At 44.4% G+C, this 24,653-nt stretch overlaps 2 protein-coding genes across 2 annotated transcripts; both read right to left on the bottom strand.

Annotated features, from left to right (window-relative positions):
* Nucleotides 1-947: 947 nt before the first annotated feature.
* On the bottom strand, nucleotides 948-2,826 carry LOC147354595 (vomeronasal type-1 receptor 4-like). Its single transcript, XM_086354386.1, has one exon. It carries the CDS (start codon nucleotides 2,707-2,709, stop codon nucleotides 1,801-1,803), a length of 909 nt encoding a protein of 302 aa, XP_086210512.1. The 5' UTR covers nucleotides 2,710-2,826; the 3' UTR covers nucleotides 948-1,800.
* An 8,453-nt stretch (nucleotides 2,827-11,279) lies between these two features.
* LOC147354594 (vomeronasal type-1 receptor 4-like) lies at nucleotides 11,280-12,295 on the bottom strand. Its single transcript, XM_086354384.1, has one exon. The coding sequence runs from the start codon at nucleotides 12,186-12,188 to the stop codon at nucleotides 11,280-11,282; it is 909 nt and encodes a 302-aa protein (XP_086210510.1). The 5' UTR covers nucleotides 12,189-12,295.
* Between the last annotated feature and the right edge of the window lie 12,358 nt (nucleotides 12,296-24,653).

Below are 24,653 nucleotides of genomic sequence, written 5' to 3'. Positions count from 1 at the left end.
AAGTGAAATAAGTCAGATAAAGAAAGACAAATATCGTGCCTTCACTTACATGGGGCGTCTGCAAAAGAAAACAAAACAAACAAGATCAAACTCATAGAGGCAGATACTCTGGTGGTTTTCAGGAAGGAGGAAGTTGGAGGTTGGATGAAACAGATGAACAGATGAGACAGATTAAGCCACAAACCTCCAGTTATGACGTGAATAAGTCACTGAGCTGTAACATAAGGAATACAGTCAACACTTTGCAGAGAGGAGTGGTAACGGGAGTTGCGGCGATCAACTCATAACGTAAATAAATGTGGAATCACTATGATGTACACCAGAAACAAATATAACATTGCATGTCGACTATAATTAAAAAACAAAATAAAAAAGAGAGAAAAAAAGAAATCCTCTTGATCCATATCCTTTCAACACTTGGTATTACCAGACTTGTTGCATTAGAGATAACTACCTTATCACGGCAAAAATCATAGCATTAACTGTGGGTAATAATATGTATCGAGAGTAAGCATTTATAAAAGCAGTTCCATAAAACATTACAAATGTGTGGAACTGTATAGTCTAAGAAATTCCTACGTATTCTGTAAAATGGTCAAAAGTGATTCTGAGCAGAATATAAACACTTTAGGAACTCATACAATAGCTGCAAAAATCAAACCAATAAAAAAGTAGTTATACCATAACACTATATATTTTTCAAATGGAATGCAAAAAACAAAACACTAGACTATCCAAATAAAAGGCAAAAAAAGAGGAAAAAAAAACAGGAAAAACTGAAAACTAAGACCCAAGTTTCTGATTTTCAGTGATGAATAATAAACACTCAAGTGACAAATATAAAGACAGTTTTTACTCCCTCCTTCATGTTACTTAATCCTTTCAATCAACCAAATTTATCGATGGTCAATCACGTAAAGAAAATTCAGGTTGAAAGAAGAAGCAACCCATATGAATAACATTTATTTTCTGAATTAACACTACAGCATACTGGAAAATACAAGTGAATAAAGGTATATGGTAATACAGAAGAACACCTCCATTTTCTGTATTTATTATCTTCATCCATGAAATAAATATTTCCATCCACCCTACAGTAATATTTATCTAGACAAACATAGATTATGTGTCAATGTACATCAGGTATTAGATGCAACATATGGAAAAAATAATTTGCAAAAACTCCTGAAGAAGGTTTCTTTTAGAGAGCTGAACTGGCCATCAAGGAAATGATTTCCTCAAAAAGAGTTTGTATTTTTTTAATGATACATTTCTTTCTTTTAAAAATTTTTATTTATGTATTTTATTCTTGGCTGCACTGGGTCTTTGTTGCTATGCCTGGGTTTTGTGTAGTTGCTGTGATGGAGGCTAGTCTCTAGTTGCCGTGTGCAGGTTTCTCACTGTGGTGGCGTCTCTTGTTGCAGAGCACAGGGTTAGGGCTCTAAACTTGTGCTCTTTGATTTTTGTAGCCATTGTATGAGTTCCTAAAGTGTTTATACTCTGCTCAGAATCACTGTTGACCATTTTACAGAATACGTAGGAATTTCTTAGACTATACAGTTCCACACATTTGTAATGTTTTATGCAGGCTTCATATCAATCAGACACTGTGGTGACCATTTTGCAGTACATATAAATTCCCATTCATCATGCTGCACAACTGGAACTGACATTATGTTATATACTAATTATACTGGAGAAACACTATTACTGAGGAAATAGTTACAGAAGAGAGTCACTACTTTCATTATTGAAGCTGTCTACTGTACATTTCGCACTTTAACAATACATTTTAATAATTCAGGAGCAGAATCTAGGTGCTCTAGGATCCCTGAGGAGAAAGAGGAAGGGGGAAACAGTGGGAAAACATGAAACTAAGACACTAGAGATCTGCAGCAACCATAGACGAAAATCGTGAAAAGCACTAATACAAAAAGCAAAAATAGAATTCAGCACATAGAAGATGACAAAGGTGACCACCAGCATCAGGATTGTGTGGGTGGCTCTGGTCTCTGGGGGGCATCTGTGGTGTCCAGTGGGGGTGTGAATATACTTCATTTTCTGGTGGTGTCTGTGCAGAAGAAGCACCATGGAGCCACTGGACCAGATCATGAGGCTAATAAATATGGCATCTGAGACAGACCACAAGAAGGTAAAGCCTGATTTATGACCCAAGGACATGCAGAACCACCTGCCTTGAGCATCAGAATAGTTGTGCGTGTCCTGTAGACCAGTGATGTTCACAGGAACGTAGCTATTCACTAAGGCACTGAATATCCAACAGATCCAATGGGAAGAATCTGTGACCCTGAGGGCTCTTCTTCTGAGCAATGACCTCCCTTCTCTCCTAGGGATGAGAGTGAAGGACTGATAGGTGCTCAGGACACAGGTGGAGCACAGGGTGGTACTGCGAGCCACTCTGTGTATGTAATATACAAGCTTACACCCAGGACTGGACAGGGGCTTACTTGAAACAAAAGCTGTCATTGTGTGGGGAAGCCCAGAGGAGAGAAGAACCAAGAGATTGGCCAGGGCCATGTGGGTGAGAATAGTGTCTGTGGGTCTCTGCTTGTGTCCAAACAAGACTGGAGAGATGTTTTGGAAGAAAAGGATGACATTGACCAGAGACCCAACTCCCATCTGTAAGAGATAGGTGGTTTTCAGAGCTTCCTGGCTTGCAGTTCGTAGGACATCTTTCTGAAAAGACATGGAGAGGATTTCAGAGTGTCCTGGAGCAGAAAGGAAGCTGTGCAGGTGATGACATCAGCAGTCTTCTTACAGAACCAAGACTGGGAAGGGACTCTCACTCTTTACTTCTCTTGAGAAAAATGGCACTCTCATATGCCAGATAATCAGTTCTACCTGGAGAACATACACTTGACATTAGTTACAAGTTTCACCATTATAATTTTTTATTTACTCCTATTTACTTGTATATCCTGTTCTCCACCTGTATGTAAGGTCCATGAACTCAAGAACCATGTCTGTCTTGTTCAACAACATTTGATGACCCATCATAGGTATTAAATAATATGTATCAGGTATATGAGTGACAGAAGACAGAGATAAGAATGTGCTCTACCACTTTAGGATTCATGATCATCCCACTTATTACAAGAATGTACTGAGTGATTTCACCAAGATGGCAACACAGAGGCTTGCTCCTCCCATGGACACAGTGAATATATTTACACGTGGATCAATTCCTTTGAGAGAAATTCAGGAAATCATTGAATGACTTGCACACATCAGATGACTTTGAAAACACCCACATCAAAACAGGTGGGAACGTCTGGGACACCTGCTCACCATGAGCCCACGTGTAGCGCAGTGCATTCCAATCACAATGAAACACGCAACTACTTGCTTCTCTGAGAAGTAAGGACCTGAACCACGTTAGCTCCCTCAAATCACTTAGCTCTGGTAGCCAGTGTGGATGGGCACTGTGGAGCCTCAAAGGGCTAAGAAAATAAAAAAGTAGCTGTGAAATGACCTGCTAGCACCCACCACGGCCACATCCCCAGGATCAGTGCAGCATGAATAGGCTTTAACACCATCACCCTGCTGGAGTTTGACTGCACTCTCTATCAGCTACTGCCTGAGGATCTGGCATTTAAGCACTGCATCGAGCGGCTGACTGGGAGGCTCTCAGGAGACTGAAAGAACAAGTGGCCACTGCTTCCACATTCTCTCTCTGGTTTGATTCAAAAAATGAAGCCAAGCCTTCAGCTTGTGCCTGGAAGGAACTTGTCCACACACATCTCATGCCCCAACCTCTGTGGCTGCCCCCAAAGGGGTGGACCCTCTAATAACCCACCCCAACAGTGAAGGGTACTCAGCCTACTGGAGTCCCACAGGACCATGTTATGTAGAATTGAAGTTTTCATGGTCACACATAGACCTACAGAGAAGGAAGGGAAAAAGATAGTCCATGCAGGTAGAAACCAAAAGAAGTAGGGATAACTATAGTCATCTCAGACAAAAATAGACTAAAGGGCAAAAACTGTAAAAACAGACAAAGGAAGTCATTATATAATGATGAAAGTATCCATTCATTAATAAAATAGAACAACTGTAAATATTTGTAAGCCCAACATTGGAGGACCTCAATATACTAAGGACTTGTTCACATAAATCAAGGGGAAAAATATACAACACACAGTAATAATATGGACATTAATTTCCTAGTCTCAGCAATAGATTAATCATATAGAGAATCAATAAGGAATCATTGAACTCAAACTATACATGAGACCACATGAACTTAACAGACTCACCATCCATCAGCAACAGAAAATATATTAAGTGTATATGGTCCATTCTCCATTTGTCTTAACATATTTAAGACCGAAATCATTTCAAGCATCTTTTTCAACCACAATGATATGAAACTACAAATTATTAAAGAAAATGGGATAATTCAATAATAAGTGAAAGTGAAAGTGAAGTCGCTCAGTCGTGTCCGACTCTTAGCGACCCCATGGACTACAGCCCACCAGGCCCTCCGTCCATGGGATTTTCCAGGCAAGAGTACTGGCGTGGGGTGCCATTGCCTTCTCTGTTAACAGCGGCTAGGCATATTATATTTACTTGGAGCTGGTATACTTGTGTGAAGATTAAACTACATGGATGAAATGAAAAATCAAAAATAAAACATCTTCAGAAAATGACAATGGAAATACAAGATAACAAAACTTATGGGAAGCAGATTAAGAGCTAAGTTGATAGTGATAAATGTCTATATGAAAAAGGAAGAAAGGTCTCAAACAAAATAGCTTTACACCTCAAGGAACTACAAAAGAAGAACGAATTAAGCCCAAAGGAAAGAAATAGTGAGGTTCACAGCAGAAATACAGATGTAATTCAGAGAAGTTGTGTTTGGTTCCAAACCATAGCAATAAATTCAATGTCATAATATAGTGGGTCACACAATTTTTGGGCTTCCCAGAGCATATGAATATTACATTTATACCATGTTGTAGTCTTTTAAGATTGCAATAGTCATCATCATGCTGGTGCACAAGACAAGCCTCATATATAAGTTCTCACTCACCTCAGAGCATCTAAACAATAAAGCAAACATTATCATATCTAAAGCAAGAAACATAATCATAGTGGGGACTGCAATACTCACACTCTCATCAGACAGAAAACCAACATGGAAATGTTGGAGTTAGCTACACATTAGCACAGTTGAACTTTATGGACATAACCAGATCAATCTATCCAAGAGCAGAAAAATATACATTCTTCTCAAGACCACAGAGAACATTCACCAGATCACATCACATATTAGGACTCAAGCAGGTCTTTTTTTAAAAAGTCTTTATTGAATTTGTTATAATATTGCTTTCTTTTTAATGTCTTGATTTTGGCCCTGAGACATGTAGAATGTTAGACCTCTGACCAGGGATCAAACTCCTATACCCTCTTTTGGAAAGTGAGGTCCTGATCACTGGAATGCCAGGGAAGTCCCCCAAACAAGTCTTAACAGATTTAACACCGAAATCACATGAAGTGTCTTTTTCCACGGTAATTATATGCAATAAGGCGCCAATAACAGCATGAAAGCTGGAAAAATCACAGATACATGGAGATGAACAACCACTCCAGAACAAACTGTGGTCAAAGAAAATCCAAACGGAAATAAAATACCTTGAGATGCAAGTGGAGTGGGAACACAGCAAACCGAAGGTTACAGGAGTCAGCACAGGCTTTGTTCTAAGAGGAATGGTTTAACAACAAATGAGATTAAGAAAAAAAAGGTTCTAATAAACATAACTTTATACCAGAAAGAACAAAAACAAACCAAAAAATCACATTAAAAAACAAAACAAACAAACAAAAAAACCCAAACCAAACAAAACCAAACCACCCACCCAAAACTAAGGCAAAGGTTAGCAGATATATAAGGGAAAAACAGTGGAAATGAATGAAATAAAGACCAGAAAAGAAGTAGAAACTACCAAGGAAACCATGAGTTGGTTTTTGAAAGATGAACATTCCCCTTGTCACTGAGCACCTGAAGCAACGTGAGGAGGAAACAGTGACTTCGGGCACTTAAGGCGTTTCTAACCCCACGGCCGCCCTCGCTCCTTTTCCCACTAGAGCCATGGCATTACTTCCGCTCAAAGCAGGAAGCGCGTCCTGGCCTCCCCTCCCAGCTCCTAGTCGCCCCTCTTCCCGCCACTTCAATGGTCTCGTCCTTTAGGCTCAGCCTCCTGGCTCCACCTGCTCCTGGCTCCTGTGAGCCCCTCCGTAGTCACAACTGACTCACTCTCTTCACCTCAAGATGAGATTCATACCTTTTTGTTCGTTTCCTCCTCTCTGCTCTCTCTTCCTGGTAAATCGAGAGCTCTTGGAAACAAGAAATACTATCCTGGCAGATGCAGAGGCCGCCGACGAGCACCGTGGCTCCCGGCCCTCTGGGCCTTTGGCGGCGGCTCCTCGTGCTGGAGCTGCTGTGCGCCGCAGCCGGGACCAGGCACCACCTCTGCTCTCGCGACAGCTCCCAAGGCAGGACTTGGACAGTTACCTCAGTTCTTGCGACAGCTCCCGGCCCCGGACCTGGATGCTTGTCCCTCCTCTTGCGTTAGCTTCCTGAACGCAGGCCTGGACACGTGTAGCCGTGGTCTCACGATTGCTTCCGAGGTGTGGGCCTGGACACGTGCCCCGACCATTGCGTGGAGAGCTACCTCTTGGCACGTGGAGCTGGACAGTGCTTGAACTGCGCGTCCTTCCCTGTGTGAGCACACACGACTTCTACTTGCTCTGTATCCCCGTCCAGCCTCCTTCAGGCTGCGGTGGCCCATCCTGGGGTGCCCTGAGCCTGGCCCTCGTGATGGAGCTGCTCCATGAATCCCATTGAATTTTCTTTATTGGCAAAAGCTCGAACATGAGTCTCATGCACAGTGAATCCTCATAGGATCCTCCCTGAAACCCCACTCATTTCTCCCTACATCACAGTGACTCCTAAGTACATGCAGTTCCCCTCATCCTCTTGCATCTCTCCTCCCACACACATGGCCCATGATCTCCTTTCTATGGGGCTGAGTATTTATTGCGGTGAGTGATGTGGTCATAGCTACTGTTTGCCATTTTGTGGGACACACAGAGGTCAACCCCACAGAGGAGGTGCCTCCCTGACACCATCGTGACCCAGAATTGCAGAAGGACACACCTGCCCCCACACAATCCATGACACCCAACCCCACACAGTCACACATGGGGCACCACCACAGCCAGAACCAAAAAATGAACCCGCAAAAGATGCCCTTGTGCTGTGAGAGGAACACATATCCCAGTGCTTGCCGACTCACAGGTGTGGGGGGACCAGTGTGAGCAGGTCACTCTCCATGTAACAGGACAAGCTGGAAGTAACCTTTCTTAGAAGAAAACAGAGAACCCATAAAAGCCTTATTTTCCAGCAACTTTTCTGATGACACAGCTGTGCTTGCACAAAAAAACAATTTAAAGGCAGTTCTGTCTCTCCTTTGGTTCTGAGCACTTTCTGCTACAATAGCTTCCTCATTTTGTCTTGGTTTTCTTTTCTTTCTTTTTTTTTTACTTATGTGCATAAAACTGCTTACAATACAGTGGAAGCAACAGGAGTTAATTCTGTTGTGTTGACAGAGGAGTGTGTAACTCATCACAGTGAGCCCTGAAGTCAGAGCTGGTGTGTATCCCAGTGCTGAGGGAGAGCCGAGAGTGAGCTGCTTAGAGGCATCGTCATGAGCTGTGGGCAACAAGACTAGAGGACCCTGGAATAAGGTCCCGGGTGGAGATGATCTGAGAAAGGGGGCAGGGGGACTCCTTCCCCTGCAAGCATAGACCTGTGAGGTCTGCTACAATGAGCAGTCTTTGTTAACAACAGAGAGGAGCTCAGTGACTGGATCATCCAAGGCTTGGCAACCTTCCAGAGAGACCAAATCCCTCCTCTCATCTTTAGAGACTCCAGGGCACAGGGATCTGCGGTGGACCGCCTGGCCCTGCTCCCAGCCTAAGACACTCCTGGGCTCACAGCCACCCTCCACCCAGCAGAGCATGGATGTGGATGCTCAAGTGAGGCTGTGTTGCCCCTGTCCCGCCCAGTGTGAGTTAAGTCTTAAGTCCCTCTCCTGCTGAAGGCAACGTCTCTCCCAGTCTTTGCCCTGAGATTGAACAGAAGGAAGCACTCACCTGGCTGGTCTTTGCTTCAGAGCTCTGTGCAGGGACGTGTCACTCAGGATGAGTGCCGAGCACCTGAGGCCATGGTTATAGGGACGGTGTTTGTAGCCTTGGTCTCTCCACAGAGATTCCATTATCATGTCACCTGCTGTGTGGGTGACACTGACTGCATGGGGAGTCTGGGGCATTTCCAGTGAGGAGCAAATGATATCCCCAGTGTAAATCATCTTCTTTCTTGGGTGATTAAGGACACCTTTTGAGAATCAATGAAAAGATCCGAATGGGCAGTCAAATAGCTGGCCGAAAACTATACACCAGCACCCTACTACACAGTAGGTCATAATTAGTTACCTATTTTATATATAGTAGTGTGAAAATGAAGCAGATTTGAAATTACCTCTAATCATTTAAAAAAATAAAAACAGTTCATAGGCATTTAATTCCTTAGTGTTTAAGAGGAGGTTGTTGCTAAGTATACCTTTATTATTGATCATGTTTTATTAGCTTTTTATATTCTCTAATAGGAAAAACAGTAAAATTATGATATTTTTAGATAAACGCTGAAACAATTCACTCATAGTAAAACTAGCTCCTTAATATTAGTTAAAGGAAATTTTTCAAACAGAAGGCAAGTTATACCAAAGAAAGAAACACAAAAAAGAACTACAAGCTTTGGAAAACGCAATCATATTGATACATGTATAAACTATACTTTCTGTTCATTTCTTATTTTATATAAGACACAACTAGTTCATGACAGCTACAATCATAGCATTAATTGTCAGTAATTACATATATATATATACAGGAGTGATGGATCCATATGTGATGTCCAAAATATCACTGAAAAATAGTTATACCTTAGCACATTGATTTTTTAAATTGGAACTTAAAAATAACACAACAGAAAATGACCCAAAAAAACCCAGAAAATAAGACAAATAGAAACAATCTCAAGTTTGCAAAATGCAATCATGAACACTAAGTATTCAAGTGACAAATGAAAAAGAAGACAGCTTCTAGTCTGTCCTTCAGATTACGTCATCCATCCTATCTATTAAATTTATTGAGGGTCCACCGTGTAAACAATCCAGTTTTAGAGAAGAAGCAAGACACTGAATAACATCGATTTTCTGTGTAACACTATAGCATACTGGAGAAATAGGAGTGAACTAAATTTACAAGGTAATACAGAAGAACACATTCTCTACTTTCCTGTGTGTTACCTTTATCTAAAAAATCAAATCTCCACCCACACAAGAGTAATATTTATGGAGACCAATGTTGGATTCTGTGCCAATGTGTGTCAGGTATTAGCCGCAACACACGGAGATAAAGTCTGTGGAAACTCTTGAAATGTTCTGGAAGAAAGGACGTTTCTTTCAGAGTGCTTCATTGGTTAAGGCAGAAATGGTTTCCTCAATAATGGTTTGTACCTTTTTCGAGCTCATAATTTCATGGATTGACTTTCAAATCTCCTAAGTGAACCTTTTCAGTTCATTGGAAATTCTGTAAAAATTTGGTATTGAGTACAAACATTAAAAGCTATCAACATCTAGTTATAAAACAAGCAAGTCAAGGGGATATGGTGTACCACATGGTGAATATAGTCAATTATATTCATTGCATACTTGAAAAAAATAATCAAAGATCATGGCATCCACTCCCATCAGATCAGCTCAGTTCAGTTGCTCAGTCATGTCTGATTCCTTGTGACCCCACGGACTACAGCTTTGCCAGGCTTCCTTGTCCATCACCTACACCCAGAGCTTGCTCAAACTCATGTTCATCGAGTTGGTGATGCCATCTAACCATCTCATCCTCTGTCGTCCCCTTCCCATCCTGCCTTCAATATTTCCCAGCATCAGGGTCTTCTCCAATGAGTCAGTTCTTCCCATCAGGTGGGCAAAGTATTGGAGCTTCAGCTTCAGCATCGGTCCTTCCAATGAATATTTAGGACTGGTTTGATCTCCTTGCAGTCAAAGGGACTCTCAAGAGTCTTCTCCAACACCACAGTTCAAAAGCATCAATTCTTCTGTGCCCAGTTCATCACTTCATGGCAAATAGAAGGGGAAAAAGTGGAAGCAGTGACAGTTTTTATTTTCTTGTGCTCAAAAATCACTGCGTACAGTGACTGCAGCCATGAAATTAAAAGATGATTGCCCCTTGGAAGGAAAGCTATGACAAACCTAGATAGCATATTAAAAAGCAGAGACATCACTTTGCCAACAAAGGTCTGTGTAGTCAAAGCTATGTTTTTTCTAGTAGTCATAAAGGGATATGAGAGTTGGATCATAAAGAAGGCTGAGCACCAAAGAATTTATGCTTTCGAATTGTGGTGCTGGAGAAGACTCTTGAGAGTCTCTTGGACTGCAAGGAGATCAAACCAGGAAATCCTAAAGGAAGTCAACCCGGAATATTCATTGGAAGGACTGATGCTGAAGCTCCAGTATTTTGGCCACCTGATGTGAAGAGCTGACTCATCGGGAAAGAGCCTGATGCTGGAAAGAATGAGGGCAGGAGGAGAGGGGGCAACAGAGAATGAGATGGTAGGATGGCATCATCCACACAAAGGACATGAATTTGAGCAAACTCTGGGAGAGAGTGAGGGACAGGGAAGCCTAGCATCCTGCAGTCTATGATGTCTCATAGATTCAGATACAACTGAGCGATTTAACAACGACAAGAGAGTCAATCTTCAAAGTTCTCATCACAGGGACTTACTGGTGGTTAAGACTATGAGCTTCCACTGAGGGGGAGCTGGTTCAATTGACGGTCCAGGAACTATTACCCCATATGCCACACAGCCAAATAATAACAAAAACTAACTAACTAAATAAACTTGGCAGTTTGTGTCACCAGAAAAAAATTTGTATCTTCTCTGAAGGTGAGGGGATGCAACTAGCTAGACTTATTGTGATCATTTTGCAACATATACAAATGCACATTCATCATGTTGTATATCTGGAACTAATACAATGCTATGTGTTAGTAAAGATATAAGTTAGTTATATCTCAGTAAAAAATGGATACTGAGGACTTACAGAATAATTACAGTTACTATTGAAGGTGTCTACTAGATATTTAGCACTTTATTCATACATTCTAATGACTCAAGAGCAGAACCTAGGCGTTCTAGGATCCCTCAGGAGCAGCAGGAAGGGGGAAATAGTGGGGAAACAAGAAACCAAGACATTAGAGACCTGGAGCAACCACAGACGAAAATCTAAAGAGGCACTGATATGGAAAACAAAACTGTAATTCAGCAGGTAGAAGACTACGAAGGTGACCATGAGCATCAGGATGGTGTGGGCGGCTCTGGTCTCTGGGGGGCATCTGTGGTGTCCAGTGGGGGTGTGGATATACTGCACCCTCTGGTGGTGTCTGTGCAGGAGAAGCACCATGGAGCCACTGGACCAGACCATGAGGCCAATAAACATGACATCAGAGATGAACCAAAAGTAGACAAAGCCTGTGACAGCACCTGTAATTGAGCAGAACCACTTGCCTTGGGAATCAGTATTGTTGTATCTATCCCAAGGACCAGTGATTTTCACAGGAACGTAGATGTACATTAAGAGACTGAACATCCAGCAGGTGCAGCAGGAAGGACCAGTGACCTTGGGGGCCCTTCCTCTGAGCATCACCCACTCTGATCTCCTGGGGGTGAGAGTGAAGGACTGATAGGTGCTCAGGACGCAGGTGGAGCACAGGGCGGTGCTGCGAGCCACCCTCTGTATGTAATACACAAACTTACACCCAAGACTGGAGAGAGGGTTTCTCAAAACAAAACCTGTCATTATATGGGGAATTCCAGAGGACAGAAGAAACAAAAGATTGGCTAGGGATATGTGGGCAAGAACTGTGGGTGTGGGTCTCCGGTTGTGGCCAAGCAAGATCGGAGAGATGTTGTGAAAGAAAAGGATGATATTGGCCATAGATCCAACTCCTATCTGTATAAGATACGTGGTTTTCAGGGCTGTCTGGCTTGTGGTTCTCAGGGCATCTTTGTGAAAAGACATGGAGAGGATGTCAGAGTGTCCTGGAGCAGAAAGTAGGCTGTGCTGGTGATGCCATCAGCAGTCTTCTTACATAATCACCGTTGGACAAAGATTCCCACATTTTATTTCTCCTGAAAAGGAAGACACTGTCATAGTCCAGAGAAATGACTTTACCTGGATAACATACTTCTGATACCAGTTAAATCATTCACCATCACTATTCTGAATTTTTTCTATTTACTTTTATTTTTTTTTAATTTTAAATTGGAGGTTAATTGCTTTAAAATATTGTGTTAGTTTCTGCTGTACAACAATGTGAATCAGATATGAATACACCTATATCTCCTTCCTCTAAAGCCTCCCTCCCATCCCCTCATCCCACCCCTCTAGGTCATCACAGGGCACTGAGCTGAGCTCCCTGTTATACAACAGCTCTCTATTTACTTGTATAACCTGATCTTCTATCTTCATGTAAGATCTATAAACTTAGAAAACATGTCTGCCTTGTTCAGCAACATTGTTGGCTCAGTTCAACTATTTCCAATGCCAGTATTCACAGAAACAGAAAAAAAAAAATCCCCAAATCTGTATACAACCAAAAAATACCCCAAATAGTCAAAGCATCACATGAAAGATGAACAAAACATCCAACTTCCTCATTTCAAACCATATGTCAAATTTATGGCAACATAAATTTGCATAAAATATGCATAAAATAGACAGACTGATGGGACAGAACAGAAAGCGCAGAAATTAACCCATACACTTCTGGTGAATTAATTTTTGACGAAGGCACTAAGGGTATGCAATGGACTAATGTTAGTCCCTTCAAAGTGGTGTTTGAAAACTGGAAATCCACATCTAACGATGAAAAGAGAGAGAGTAAGCCTTACAGATTCTGGTCGAATAAAAAAATATAACTACATGTATAACAGATGTAAACTAGACTGTCCGTGATCAACTGGCAATGTAGAGAAATATTTAATTGTTATTTTGTACCTGTGAAACAGACATAATGTTGTATCAATTATATCCAAATTTAAAATTCCAAAAAAAAAAAATCTGGACACTATCTTACACCACACACAAAAATGTTCTAAACTGGATTAAACTTGGATGTAAGATCTGGAACCATCAAACTCCTAGAGGAAAGAAGTAAGCTCCTTGAATTGATCTTGGCTGTAATGGTTTGGATTTGACAACAAAAGCACAGCAACAAAAGCAAAAGAGTGAGAGTTTATCATATAAGAGCCTCTGCAGGGCAAAGGAACTATGCAATAGGAGACGATATTTGCAATCCACATATCCATGAATGAATGAATATCCAAAATGTAAAATAATATTGTGCAAAACCCCAAATAATCCAGTTTAAAATGGGGAAAGGACCTGAACAGATTTTTTTTTCAAAGACTGCATACAAAGAGCCTAAAGGTACGTGGACAGGTGCTCAACATCTCTAGTCATCAGGTCAAAATTACAATGAGATAGCATCTCTCACCTGTTAGAGTGTCTAGTTTCCAAAAGAGAAGAGATAACACATTGGCAAGGATCTTGACAAAAAGGAACACTTCACACACTGTTGGTGGGAATATTAACGGGTACAGCCTCTGTGGAGAATGTTATGGAAGTTCCTGAGAAGTTAAAACCAGAACTCCCATATGACCCAGCAATTGGGCTTCTAGTATATATACAAGATGAAATCAGATCTTGAAGTAATATCTGTAAAGATGAATATCTGTAAATGAACCCCTATGTTCATTGCTGTATTGTTACAACAGCCGAGACATGGAAACAGCCCAAGGGTCTGCTGATAGATAAACCGATGAGGAAGCTGTGGGATATTACACAGTGAAATATTACTCAGGTTAAAAAGGTGGAAATCTTTCCTTTTGCAACAACGTGGGTAAAACTCGAGGACACTTTGGTATGTGAAATATTCATACACAAACACTGCCTTCTATCACTTATAGGTAGAGTTTGAAAAAAAATTCAATTTCATAGAAAGAAAGTCGAATGGTGGTTGCTTGGGAACTGGGGTTGGGGGAAAGGGGAGAAGAGGGTACAATCTCTCAGTTATAAGATGAACAAAGACTGAGGAGTAATGTAGAACCTGGTGACTACAGGCGATAACACCTACTATGTGAGGTGATGGATGCATCAATTCAGTCAACTGTGGACTCCTTCACAATGTGTACATATATTAAATCATGATGTACATTTCAGATACACTGCAATTTCAATAATCAGTTATGGTCCATGACCTCCTTCCCATCAGATCAGATCAGTCGCTCACTCGTGTCCGACTCTTTGCAACCCCATGAATCGCAGCACGCCAGGCCTCCCTGTCCATCACCGACTCCCAGAGTTCACTGAGACTCACGTCCATTGAGTCGGTGATGCCATCCAGCCATCTCATCCTCTGTCGTCCCCTTCTCCTCTTGCCCCCAATCCCTCCCAGCATCAGAGTCTTTTCCAATGAGTCAACTCTTCGCATGAGGTACTGGAGTTTCAGCTTTAGCATCATTCCTTCCAAAGAATACCCAGGGCTGATCTCCTGCAGAATGGACTGGTTGGATCTCCTTCCCATAGGGCTGAGTATTTATTGGGGTCAGTGATGTGGTCAGATCTCCTACCTGGACATTTCCTGGATTCAGAGACCAACCCCACAGGGGAGGTGCCTTCTTGACACCAGCAACCACGACTCAGGTTGCAGGACATACCTGACCCCACATGACCCATGACCCCCCAGCCCCACACAGTCACATACGGGGCACCCCCACAGCCAGAGTCAGAAATGAACCCAGAGCAGGTCTCTTGTGCTGAGTCAGGAACACACATCCCAGAACCTGCAGCCCCCCAGGAGCCTCTCTGCACCCACAGGTGTTGGGGGGTGGAGGGAAGTCCAGTGCGGGCAGGTCAGTTTCCATGAGTTTTGACAAGGTAGGAATTCTGTTCACAAACGCCCACCCACTTAATATGAGCACTTCCAAAGGCTCCATCTTCTGACACCAGTATCTTTAAGGTTTAGGTTTTCAACATATGAATATCTGCAGATACACACATCAGATGATAGCTGTATTTCCAAATATAATGTTGAATTACCATAGGGGAAACTGCTTTACTTCCTAATTCTAATCTTTTCAAAAAACTTTACTTTGCAACCTTTATACTCATTTGGCAGACTGGAGGTTAACTGGATTCTATCTCAGTGCAAAAATTTTTTTCTCTTTCCCCTGCTCCTCATGTTAAAGAGGCTGAGCGCATTTTGTCGTTTGATTAGAGAGAGAAAAACATGAGCAACATTGATATACATAATACAGAACACAGAGAGACTCGAGACAGGATACTATGGCAGAAATTACTGAGCCAACTGCATCCCGTGAAGGAAAATGTGAAGGTTGTTACAGGGTGGCCTTTCTCTCTGTATTTCTGTTTGTGTGTGTATGTGTCTGTCACTGGATCTTATTTCAGGACTTTCAGGTTCTAACCCAAACTCTGCACATCATTATTCCACCTTATTCACACTCAACCCTAATCTATTAGGTCTGAGGAGGTCTCTAGATCATTTTTTATGTGGTTGAGACGTCCAGGGCTCTGGTCATACAGGACTTGGAACAGATTCCACAGTGACCCCTCCCTTTTCCCCTCATTGTCAGGGACCCCAGGACACAGGATTTGCAGTGAACTCACAGCTCTGGTCCCCCTCAGACACACACCCCAGCACATTCCCCACTTCCACCTGCCAGCCAGGGCATGGACGGGGCAGCTCAGTCAAGGCAGGGGAGCACCTGTCTGCCCAAGGCACTGACAACACAGCTCTGAGCTCCTCTCCTGCTGAGAGCCGGCTCTCCTGTTTCCTGCCCTGAGACTGAACACAAGGGAGCACTCACCTGCCTGCACTTGGCGCCACACTCTGTGCAGGGAAGTGTCAGTCAGGATGGGCCCCAGTTATAGGGACAGGGTCCCTGGGCCCGCTCTCCCCACAGAGGAGCCATTATCATGTCATCTGGAGCGGAGGTGACACTGTCTGCATGGAGAGTCTGGGGTGTCTCCAGTGAGGGGCAGATCTTACCCCCAGTGCTCGTCACCCTCACCCATGCCTGGGGACTACTGACAACTCCTGGCAATTACTGAGAAGGTCCCCGTGAGCGGCTGAGCAGAGGGCAGGGAGAGTTTTCTGAGTTCCCCGCGGGAGAGCCCAAGTTTACAGTGAAAGTCAGAGCTGGGGGAGGGACACTCACAGAGCACCGGGGCTCCCTTCACTGTGTCTCCCGTTGGGCATTTTCCCTCATGGTCTCACTTTCCCAAACTCTTCCAAAGTGTGTTCACACAGATCATCAGCATGGGGTCTGGAGGCTGAGCTTTCTCCTGAGTTGAAGTTCCACAGCCCTTTCTATTTATGGCCTCAGGTCTGTTTAATCTGGAAAATGCCCCCTTTGAAACCAGAGTTTCCCTCCTCAGAATCCTCAGGTCTCCCTCACGTCCACATGACTCTGCAAGGACTTTGTCCTTGGTTCCAAGTCACCCACGGAGCCCCCTCCTTAAGTCTCTCATTGAACCTCCAGCATGTCACCACATTCTGGGCCATTAGTACTGGAAAAAAGCATTCCTGGACATATAGAAAGGGATTTAAAAAAGCATTGATAGGAAATATAGAGAGATTAACATTAGAATGCATGAAATTGATCATTGAAATGATCAATTGAACCTTTAGATCATGAAATTTTTACACCTTGTTTTATGTCCCTGGATATGTTCCAATGTCTCCTATTTTATAGTCTATGGGAACTTGACTAGAATTTGTATCCTGCTGTTGTGTGAAAATTGTATAAATCTTACTTACGTTGAATTGGTTTATAGTGCTTTTCAGGTCTACTATATCTTTGTACCTGTCTGTATGTTCATTCTATTAATTTTTGACAGTTTGATATTGAAACTCCAACTAAAACTCATAATTTATCTACTTAAAAATGATCATAATATATAGTAGAACCATATGTAACTTTGTTCTGTATTTTCCAAATCTCCTGTAAATGTGTTATCATACTTTCATAATTCAAAAGTAAAAAGGAAAGAGAGAAAAAGAGAAATGATCAACTGATAATTGTGAATATTCTCTGGGAAATGAATCTGATGTCTCCATCCTGAGAGATCACAGAGCAGAAAGGACATATGTGTGTGTGCTCAGTCCCTGAGTCGTGTCTCACTCTTTGCAACTCCATGGACTGTAGCCTGCCAGGCTCCTCTGTCCTTGGGATTTTTCAGGCAAGAATACTGGAGTGGGTTGCCCTCCTCCAGGGGATCTTCCTGACCCAGGGATTGAACCTGTGTCATTTATATCTCCTGCATTGCCAGTTTTTTTTTCTTTTTTTTTTTTTACCACTAGCGCCAAAAGGACATGTAAACCTCCCCACAGTGGGCTCCTCCTGCAGCGCATTGATGCTTTCTGGGCAGTGAACAAGTCCACATTTTATAGGCATGGGCTTGTCAAGAGAAGCCAGGCAAGTCAGACAGCTACTGCTTCTGTGAAGTGTACGACCTTGTCCCTGTCTGGGGAAAATGTGTATGAGAATGTTTATAATGTGTTGAAAATGATTCATTGTGAGGTTCTGTCCCCATGAATCCCAACCCATAGAGATACTGTGGACCTAGGTCAGTACCATCACTAGTACTAAGTCGCAAAGACACCAACAGAAATACTAACACTCCTGGTTCTGGTGTTTCAACCCAGGCCTCCCCCTGTACCGTCTGAGCCACCAGGGAAGCCCAAGAATACTGGAGTGGGTAGCCTATCCCTTCTCCAGGGCATCTTCCTGACCCAGGAATCAAACTGGGGTTCCCTGCATTGCAGGCGGATTCTTTACCAGCTGAGCTACCAGGGAAGCCTGATTTAACATAGAGGGAATTTAACATCTTGATCTTTGTCAAGATCTTTCCAGAACTGATTATAGCTTGAGCGGACAAAGTTTAAGATGTGAAAATAATTGACATAGTTTCTTTTTTACTTTCTTTAATGTGGCTACAGTAATTATATTGCTACAGCCATGAAACTTGTTCTATTGCTTTTGAAAACATGTTTGCTTATTTATCTTCGGTTGCCTCGGGTCTTTGCTCTCTTTAGCTGTGGCGCCCAAGATCAGTAGTTGCGGTGCCCCGGCTTAGTCTCCCTGAGGCATGTGGGATCTTTGTTCCTCGACCAGGCATGGGACCTGCGTCTCCTGCACTGCAAAGTGGATCCTTAACCACCGGACCACCAGGGAAGTCCCCAGAGTTTCAGTCTTGCAAAACAAAACGTTCTAGGCGTGGATCATAGCGATGATTACAATATGAATGCTCTCTAATTCCACTGAATGGTATACTTAAAATGTACCTTAAAATTTCCTTGGCGTGTGTACTTTACTACAATTTAAAATGTTTTAAAAGATGGAATAAAAATTAAAAATGTCTGTGGGGAGGGAAAAGTGTCTGTAGGATAATATCAAGTATTATCAACATCAATGACATACATGTCATTGGAGTCACAGATGGTGTCAAGACAGGAAAATGGCCAGAAATTAACTGGAGAACTAACAACTGAAGACTTCCAAATTTTGGTAAAAACTAGTAGAAACTCAACCAACTTTTCTAAGTACAAAAGCAAAGAAGGGCTTCCTCGGTGGTCCAGTGGTTAAGAATCCACCTGGCAATGCAAGGGACACAGGTTCGATCCCTGGTCCTGGAAGATCTTCCATGCAGAGCAACTAAGCCCGTTCCCTACAATTACTGACACCCATGTGCCCTAGAGCCCATGCTCCCCAACAAGAGAGGCCACCACGGCGGGAAGTCCGCACACCACAGCTAGAGGGGCAGCAAAGACTCAGCACGGCCCAAACTAACTAACTAAATACTGCTGCTGCTGCTGCTGCTAAGTCACTTCAGTCATGTCCTACTCTGTGTGACCCCATAGACGGCAGCCCACCAGGCTCCCCCGTCCCTGGGATTCTCCAGGAAAGAACACTGGAGTGGGTTGCCATTTTCTTCTCCAGTGCATGAAAGTGAAAAGTGAAAGTGAAGTCGCTCAGTCATGTCTGACCCTCAGCGACCCCATGGACTGCAGCCTAGAAAGCCAAAGAGAAGCATCTGTGGACATTACCATAGTCAAATTAATAAAGGGTGTTGGTAAAAGAAAATCTTAAAAGTTGCAATAGAAAAAAAAACATATTCATAAATTTTGGTTTTGGGCAAACCCCCCCACGCCCGCCCTACTCCCCAGCCCTGCCCCCAGATTTGACATTCTGGGCAGGAAAGCTTTTTGTTGCAGTTGGCTTTCCTGCACCTTTTATGTTATTTTGCATATTTTCTGGGCTCCACCCTCTTATTTTCTCTATTCTCTTATTAACATCCATAGAGTCTCTCTTTGTAGCCCCATGGACTGTAGCCCATCAGGCTTCTCCGTCCATGGGATTCTCCAGGCAAGAAAACTGGAGTGGGTTGTCCTTTTCTTCTTCAATCGATCTTCCTGACCCAGAGATTGAATCCGTGTGTCTTGCGTTGGCAGGGGAGTTCTTTACCACTGAGCCGCTGGGAATCCCTGATGATGCCATTCTGAGTGGTTCCTCACTGTAGTTTTGATTTGCATTTCTCTGATAATGAGCAACGTTGAGCATTTTTGCATGTGTTTGTATGTCTGTCTGTATGTCTTCTTTGGAGAAATGTCTGTTTTAGGTCTCCTGCCCATATTTTTTATTTTCTTTCTTTCTTCTTCTTCTTTTTTTTTCTTCTATTAATTAGTGCAGAGCCAGGAGGGCTGACTCAGGGCTGGGCCAGGAGAAGCACAGATTTCTGGATCCTGGTCCCCAGCTGGCTCTAGCCATCCTTATTTATGGACAGCCACTTGATTTGGGGGTCTTCCTGGTGGCTCAGATGGTAAAGAATCTGAATGCAATGTGGGAGACCTGGGTTTGATCCCTGAGTTGGGAAGATCTCCCTGAGAAGGGAACGGGCAATCCACTTCAGTATTATGGCCTGGAGAATCCCATGGATAGAGGAGCCAGGCAGGCTACAGTCCACGGGGTTGCAAAGAGTCAGACACGACTGAGCGATTTTTCACTTTCACTTTTCACCTGACTTGAGGTCTCTGGTTCTCTTATGGAGGTTTCCATTTCCCAGTGGGTGAGTTCTTTGACTCAGGGCTGATGCTCCATCACTGGCTCCCCCTGGTTTCCAGGTCTCTTGTTGCCAGGCAACCTCCTTCCCATCCATCCAGGTGACTCTCCATAGGCAAGACCCTTGAGACCCTTCAGAGGTGGGGGGCGGGGCTGCCTTGGCTGGGTCGAGGTCAGTGGGGCCCAGCTCCCCTGGACCTGACAACCTTCTGTCCAGTCAGCAGAATTCTCCCTGCTTCTACTTCCTGGGCCCCTTGCCCGTGGGAGAGGCTGGTGTGTGTCACCTGGCCTGCATGCCCTCCACCCCAAACTTGGTCCTTGCTCTTCTTGTCCCAGATTTGTCACCATGGGTGAACAGACCCAGAGGACAGCTAAACCTCAGATACTACTCCTGAAGAGGACCAGGCCAGGATCAGAGAGGGCACTGCCAGGGTCCAGTCCCTGCCCACCAAGGAGCCTTCTCTGGCCAACCTATGTGCCCAGGTGGACCTGTGTCTTGGCTGCTCCGTCTGCATTGGAGTCTCAATGACAGCACCCACATGCCGCACAGGGTGGAACACGCTGCCCCAGCGAGATCCTGCTGGCCCTCTTCAGGGGCGCCGCCCAGGGCAAGGTCTGGCCAGGGTGGACCGCCTGCCCACCTTCCCAAGGGACAGGCGCTACAAGGTCTGCAGCTCTACGGTCTGGGCTGGGCTGCCAGTGCCACCACAAAGACTGACCCTCTGTTGGAGCCTTGAGGAGCAGCTGGTCTGGAGGGGAGGGCTGGGAAGGGAGGGGGGAGGGCTGGGAGGTGAGGGAGAGGGCTGGAAGGTGAGGGGGGAGGGCTGCTTGGCAGGGGGGAGGGCTGCTGGGGTGGGCTGAGGCCTCCACCGACTCCATCCCCTCTACCTTGCAGGTGCCGGCTCCTCCTGCCCACCCGTAGGCTCTGGACCCACTTGCTGGACTCTGAGGCAGGGGGGAGCCTGCAGAGACGGGAGGGCATGTTTCCTGAAGACCCCGCGGGTACCCAGGATGACCAGGGAGTGCCTTCTCCTGCCCTTTTCTGCCGCTGCCTCGGCTGGCCCCTCAGCAGAATGCCATTTGCCTTCAGGGGTCACTGCCGGCCACCCCCCAGCTCCACTGCTCCTGCCTGGCTGAGCGGGGCAGGGGCGGGGGGGCGCCGCTCAGTAACCACTGTCTTGAGTCTTCTCTTGTCTGGGGCGTGGAGCAGGCCAGGCCTGCAGGCCTGGGAAAGAGGAGGAAGGGTCTGCAGATCCCTGCGCTGCCCACTGAGCCGCTGTGTGGGGGACATTCGGTGACAAGGGGAGGGGGCAGCTCCAGGGTGGGGGTGGTCCTGAACTGGTGGTCCCTAGGAAGCTTTGGGGTCCAGAAGGGCACCCTGGTGGGATGGCTGTTTGGGGCATAAGCCAATCGCCAGTGTCTTTCACTTTTCACTTTCATGCATTGGAGAAGGAAATGGCAACCCACTCCAGTGTTCTTGCCTGGAGAATCCCAGGGACAGGGGAGCCTCGTGGGCTGCCGTCTATGGGGTCGCACAGAGTCGGACACGACTGAAGTGACTTAGCAGCAGCAGCAGCAGCAGCAGTACTTTCACAGTGCTTTCCTAATACACACTAGATTAACTGGTCATGTGTTAAGCACACAGTTGCTTTTTTATAGCTAGGTTTTCATATTCAATAAGCTTATTAATACCTTGCTTGTTCTGTTTAGTTGACTACACGAAGTAGGGCTGTGCTGGTAAGGAAATAGACATTGAAGAGTCTTTTGGGATTATTTATTCAAGTCCCCCCCTTCTTCATGCAGGTACTACTTTCGTGGCTCATAGTTTCATCAAGTTAGACAAGGCTATGGTCCATGTGATCAGTTTGATTAATTTTCTGTGATTGTGGTTTTCATTCTGTCTGCCCTCTGAAGGTAAGGAAGCCTATGGAAGCTTCCTGATGGGAGAGACTGACTGTGGGGGAAACTGAGTCTTATTCTGATGGGCCAGACCATGCTCAATAAATCTTTAATCCAACTTTCTGCTTACTCCTTGGAAGGAAAGTTATGACCAACTTAGATAGCATATTAAAAAGCAGAGACATTACTTTGCCAACAAAGGTCCGTCTAGTTAAGGCTATGGTTTTTCCAGTGGTCATGTATGGATGTGAGAGTTGGACTGTGAAGAAAGCTGAGCACTGAAGAATTGATGCTTTTGAACTGTGGTGTTGGAGAAGACTCTTGAGAGTCCCTTGGACTGCAAGGAGATCCAACCAGTCCATTCTAAAAGAGATCAGTCCTGAGTGTTCATTGGAAGGACTGATGCTAAAGCTGGATGGCATCACCGACTCGATGGACATGAGTTTGAGTGAACTCCGGGAGTTGGTGATGGACAAGGAGGCCTGGTGTGCTGCGGTTCATGGGGTCACAAAGAGTTGGACACGATTGATCGACCTCACTTTCACTTTCAATGAAGATAACGGTGACCTCTTTCAAAAGGTCCCGTGCACACACAGCCACACAGAGTGCCCCCGACCTTGCAGCAGGCCACTGCTGACCCATGCCTCTGCCAGAGATTCCTGGACACTCACAGAAAAGTCTGGGTCAGTCTCTTGTGGGGTTACTGCTCCTTTCTCTTGGATCCTGGTGTATACAAGGTTTTGTTTGTGCAACAGTATGTGAACCATGAACTTTCAGATGTTCAAGCTGGTTTTAGAAAAGGCAGAGGAACCAGAGATCAAATTGCCAACATCTCCTGGATCATTAAAACAGCAAGAGAGTTTCAGAAAAAGATCTACTTCTGCTTTATTGACTACTCCAGAGCCTTTGACTGTGTGGATCATAACAAACTGGAAAATTCTTCAAGAGATGGGAATACCAGACCACCTTACCTGCCTCCTGAGAAATCTGTATGCAGGTCAAGAAGCAACAGTTAGAACCAGACATGGAACAACAGACTGGTTCCAAATTGGGAAAAGAGTACATCAAGGATGTATATTGTCACCCTGCTTATTTAACTTATACACAGAGTACATAATGCAAAATGCTGGGCTGGAAGAAGCACAAGCTGGAATCAAGATTGCCGGGAAAAATATCAATAACCTCAGATATGCAGATGACACCACCTTTATGGCAGAAAGCAAAGAAGAACTAAAGAGCCTCTTGATGAAAGTGAAAGAGAAGAGTGAAAAAGTTGGCTTCAAACTCAACATTCAAAAAACTAAGACCATGGTATCCAGTCCCATCACTTCATGGCGAACAGATGGGGAAATAATGGAAACAGTGAGAGACTTTATTTTCTGGGCTCCAAAATCACTGCAGATGGTGACTGTTGCTGCTAAATCACTTCTGCTGCTGCTGCTGCTAAGTCGCTCCAGTCGTGTCCGACTCTGTGCAACCCCATAGACCGCAGCCCACCAGGCTCCCCCGTCCCTGGGATTCTCCAGGCAAGAACACTGGAGTGGGTTGCCATTTCCTCCTCCAATGCATGAAAGTGGAAAGTGAAAGTGAAGTCATTCAGTCTTGTCCAACTCTTAGCGACTCCATGGACTGCAGCTTACCAGGCTCCTCTGTCCATGGATTTTCCAGGCAAGAATACTGGAGTGGGGTGCCATTGCCTTCTCTGATAGTGACTGCAGCCATGAAATTAGATTCTTGTTCCTTGCAAGAAAACCTATGATCAACCTAGATGGCATATTCAAAAGAAGAGACATTACTTTGTCAACAAAGGTCCGTCTAGTCAAAGCTATGGTCTTTCCAGTAGTCATGTATGGATGTGAGAGTTGGACCATAAAGAAAGCTGAGCACTGAAGAATTAATGCTTTTGAACTGTGGTGTTGGAGAAGAGTCTTGAGAGTCCCTTGGACTGCAAGGAGATCCAACCAATCTATCCTAAAGGAGATCAGTCCTGAGTGTTCATTGGAAGGGCTGATGCTGAAGCTGAAACTGCAATCCTTTGGCCACCTGATGCAAAGAGCTGACTCATTTGAAAAGACCCTGATTCTGGGAAAGATTGAGGGCAGGAGGAGAAGGGGGTGACAGAGGATAAATGGTTGGATGGCATCACCAACTCAATGGACACGAGTTTGAGCAAGCTCCAGGAATTGGTGATGGACAGGGAGGCCTGGCATGCTGCAGTCCATGGGGTCGTAAAGAGTTGGACACGACTGAGCGACTGAACTGAACTGAAGCCACACCTGCCCACAGATCCAGCCTCACTCTCTCTAAACTCCCAGTGGGATTGATGTTGCCTAGGAGGCTGCTCAGAAGAAAGGTTAAAATTAAGGCTAACCAAGTAGGGATGTTCTAAACTCTGGCCTCCACCTGCTGGCCTCACATATCTTTGAAAAGCGGGGAGGGTGTA

Source organism: Bos grunniens, chromosome 18, assembly GCF_055505025.1.
Source record: "Bos grunniens cultivar Pamir isolate PY7600 chromosome 18, Bosgru_T2T1.0, whole genome shotgun sequence".
NCBI lineage: Eukaryota > Metazoa > Chordata > Mammalia > Artiodactyla > Bovidae > Bos > Bos grunniens.
The sequence above is the reverse complement of the archived record's forward strand: the minus strand, read 5'-3'. Positions and strand labels throughout refer to the sequence as shown.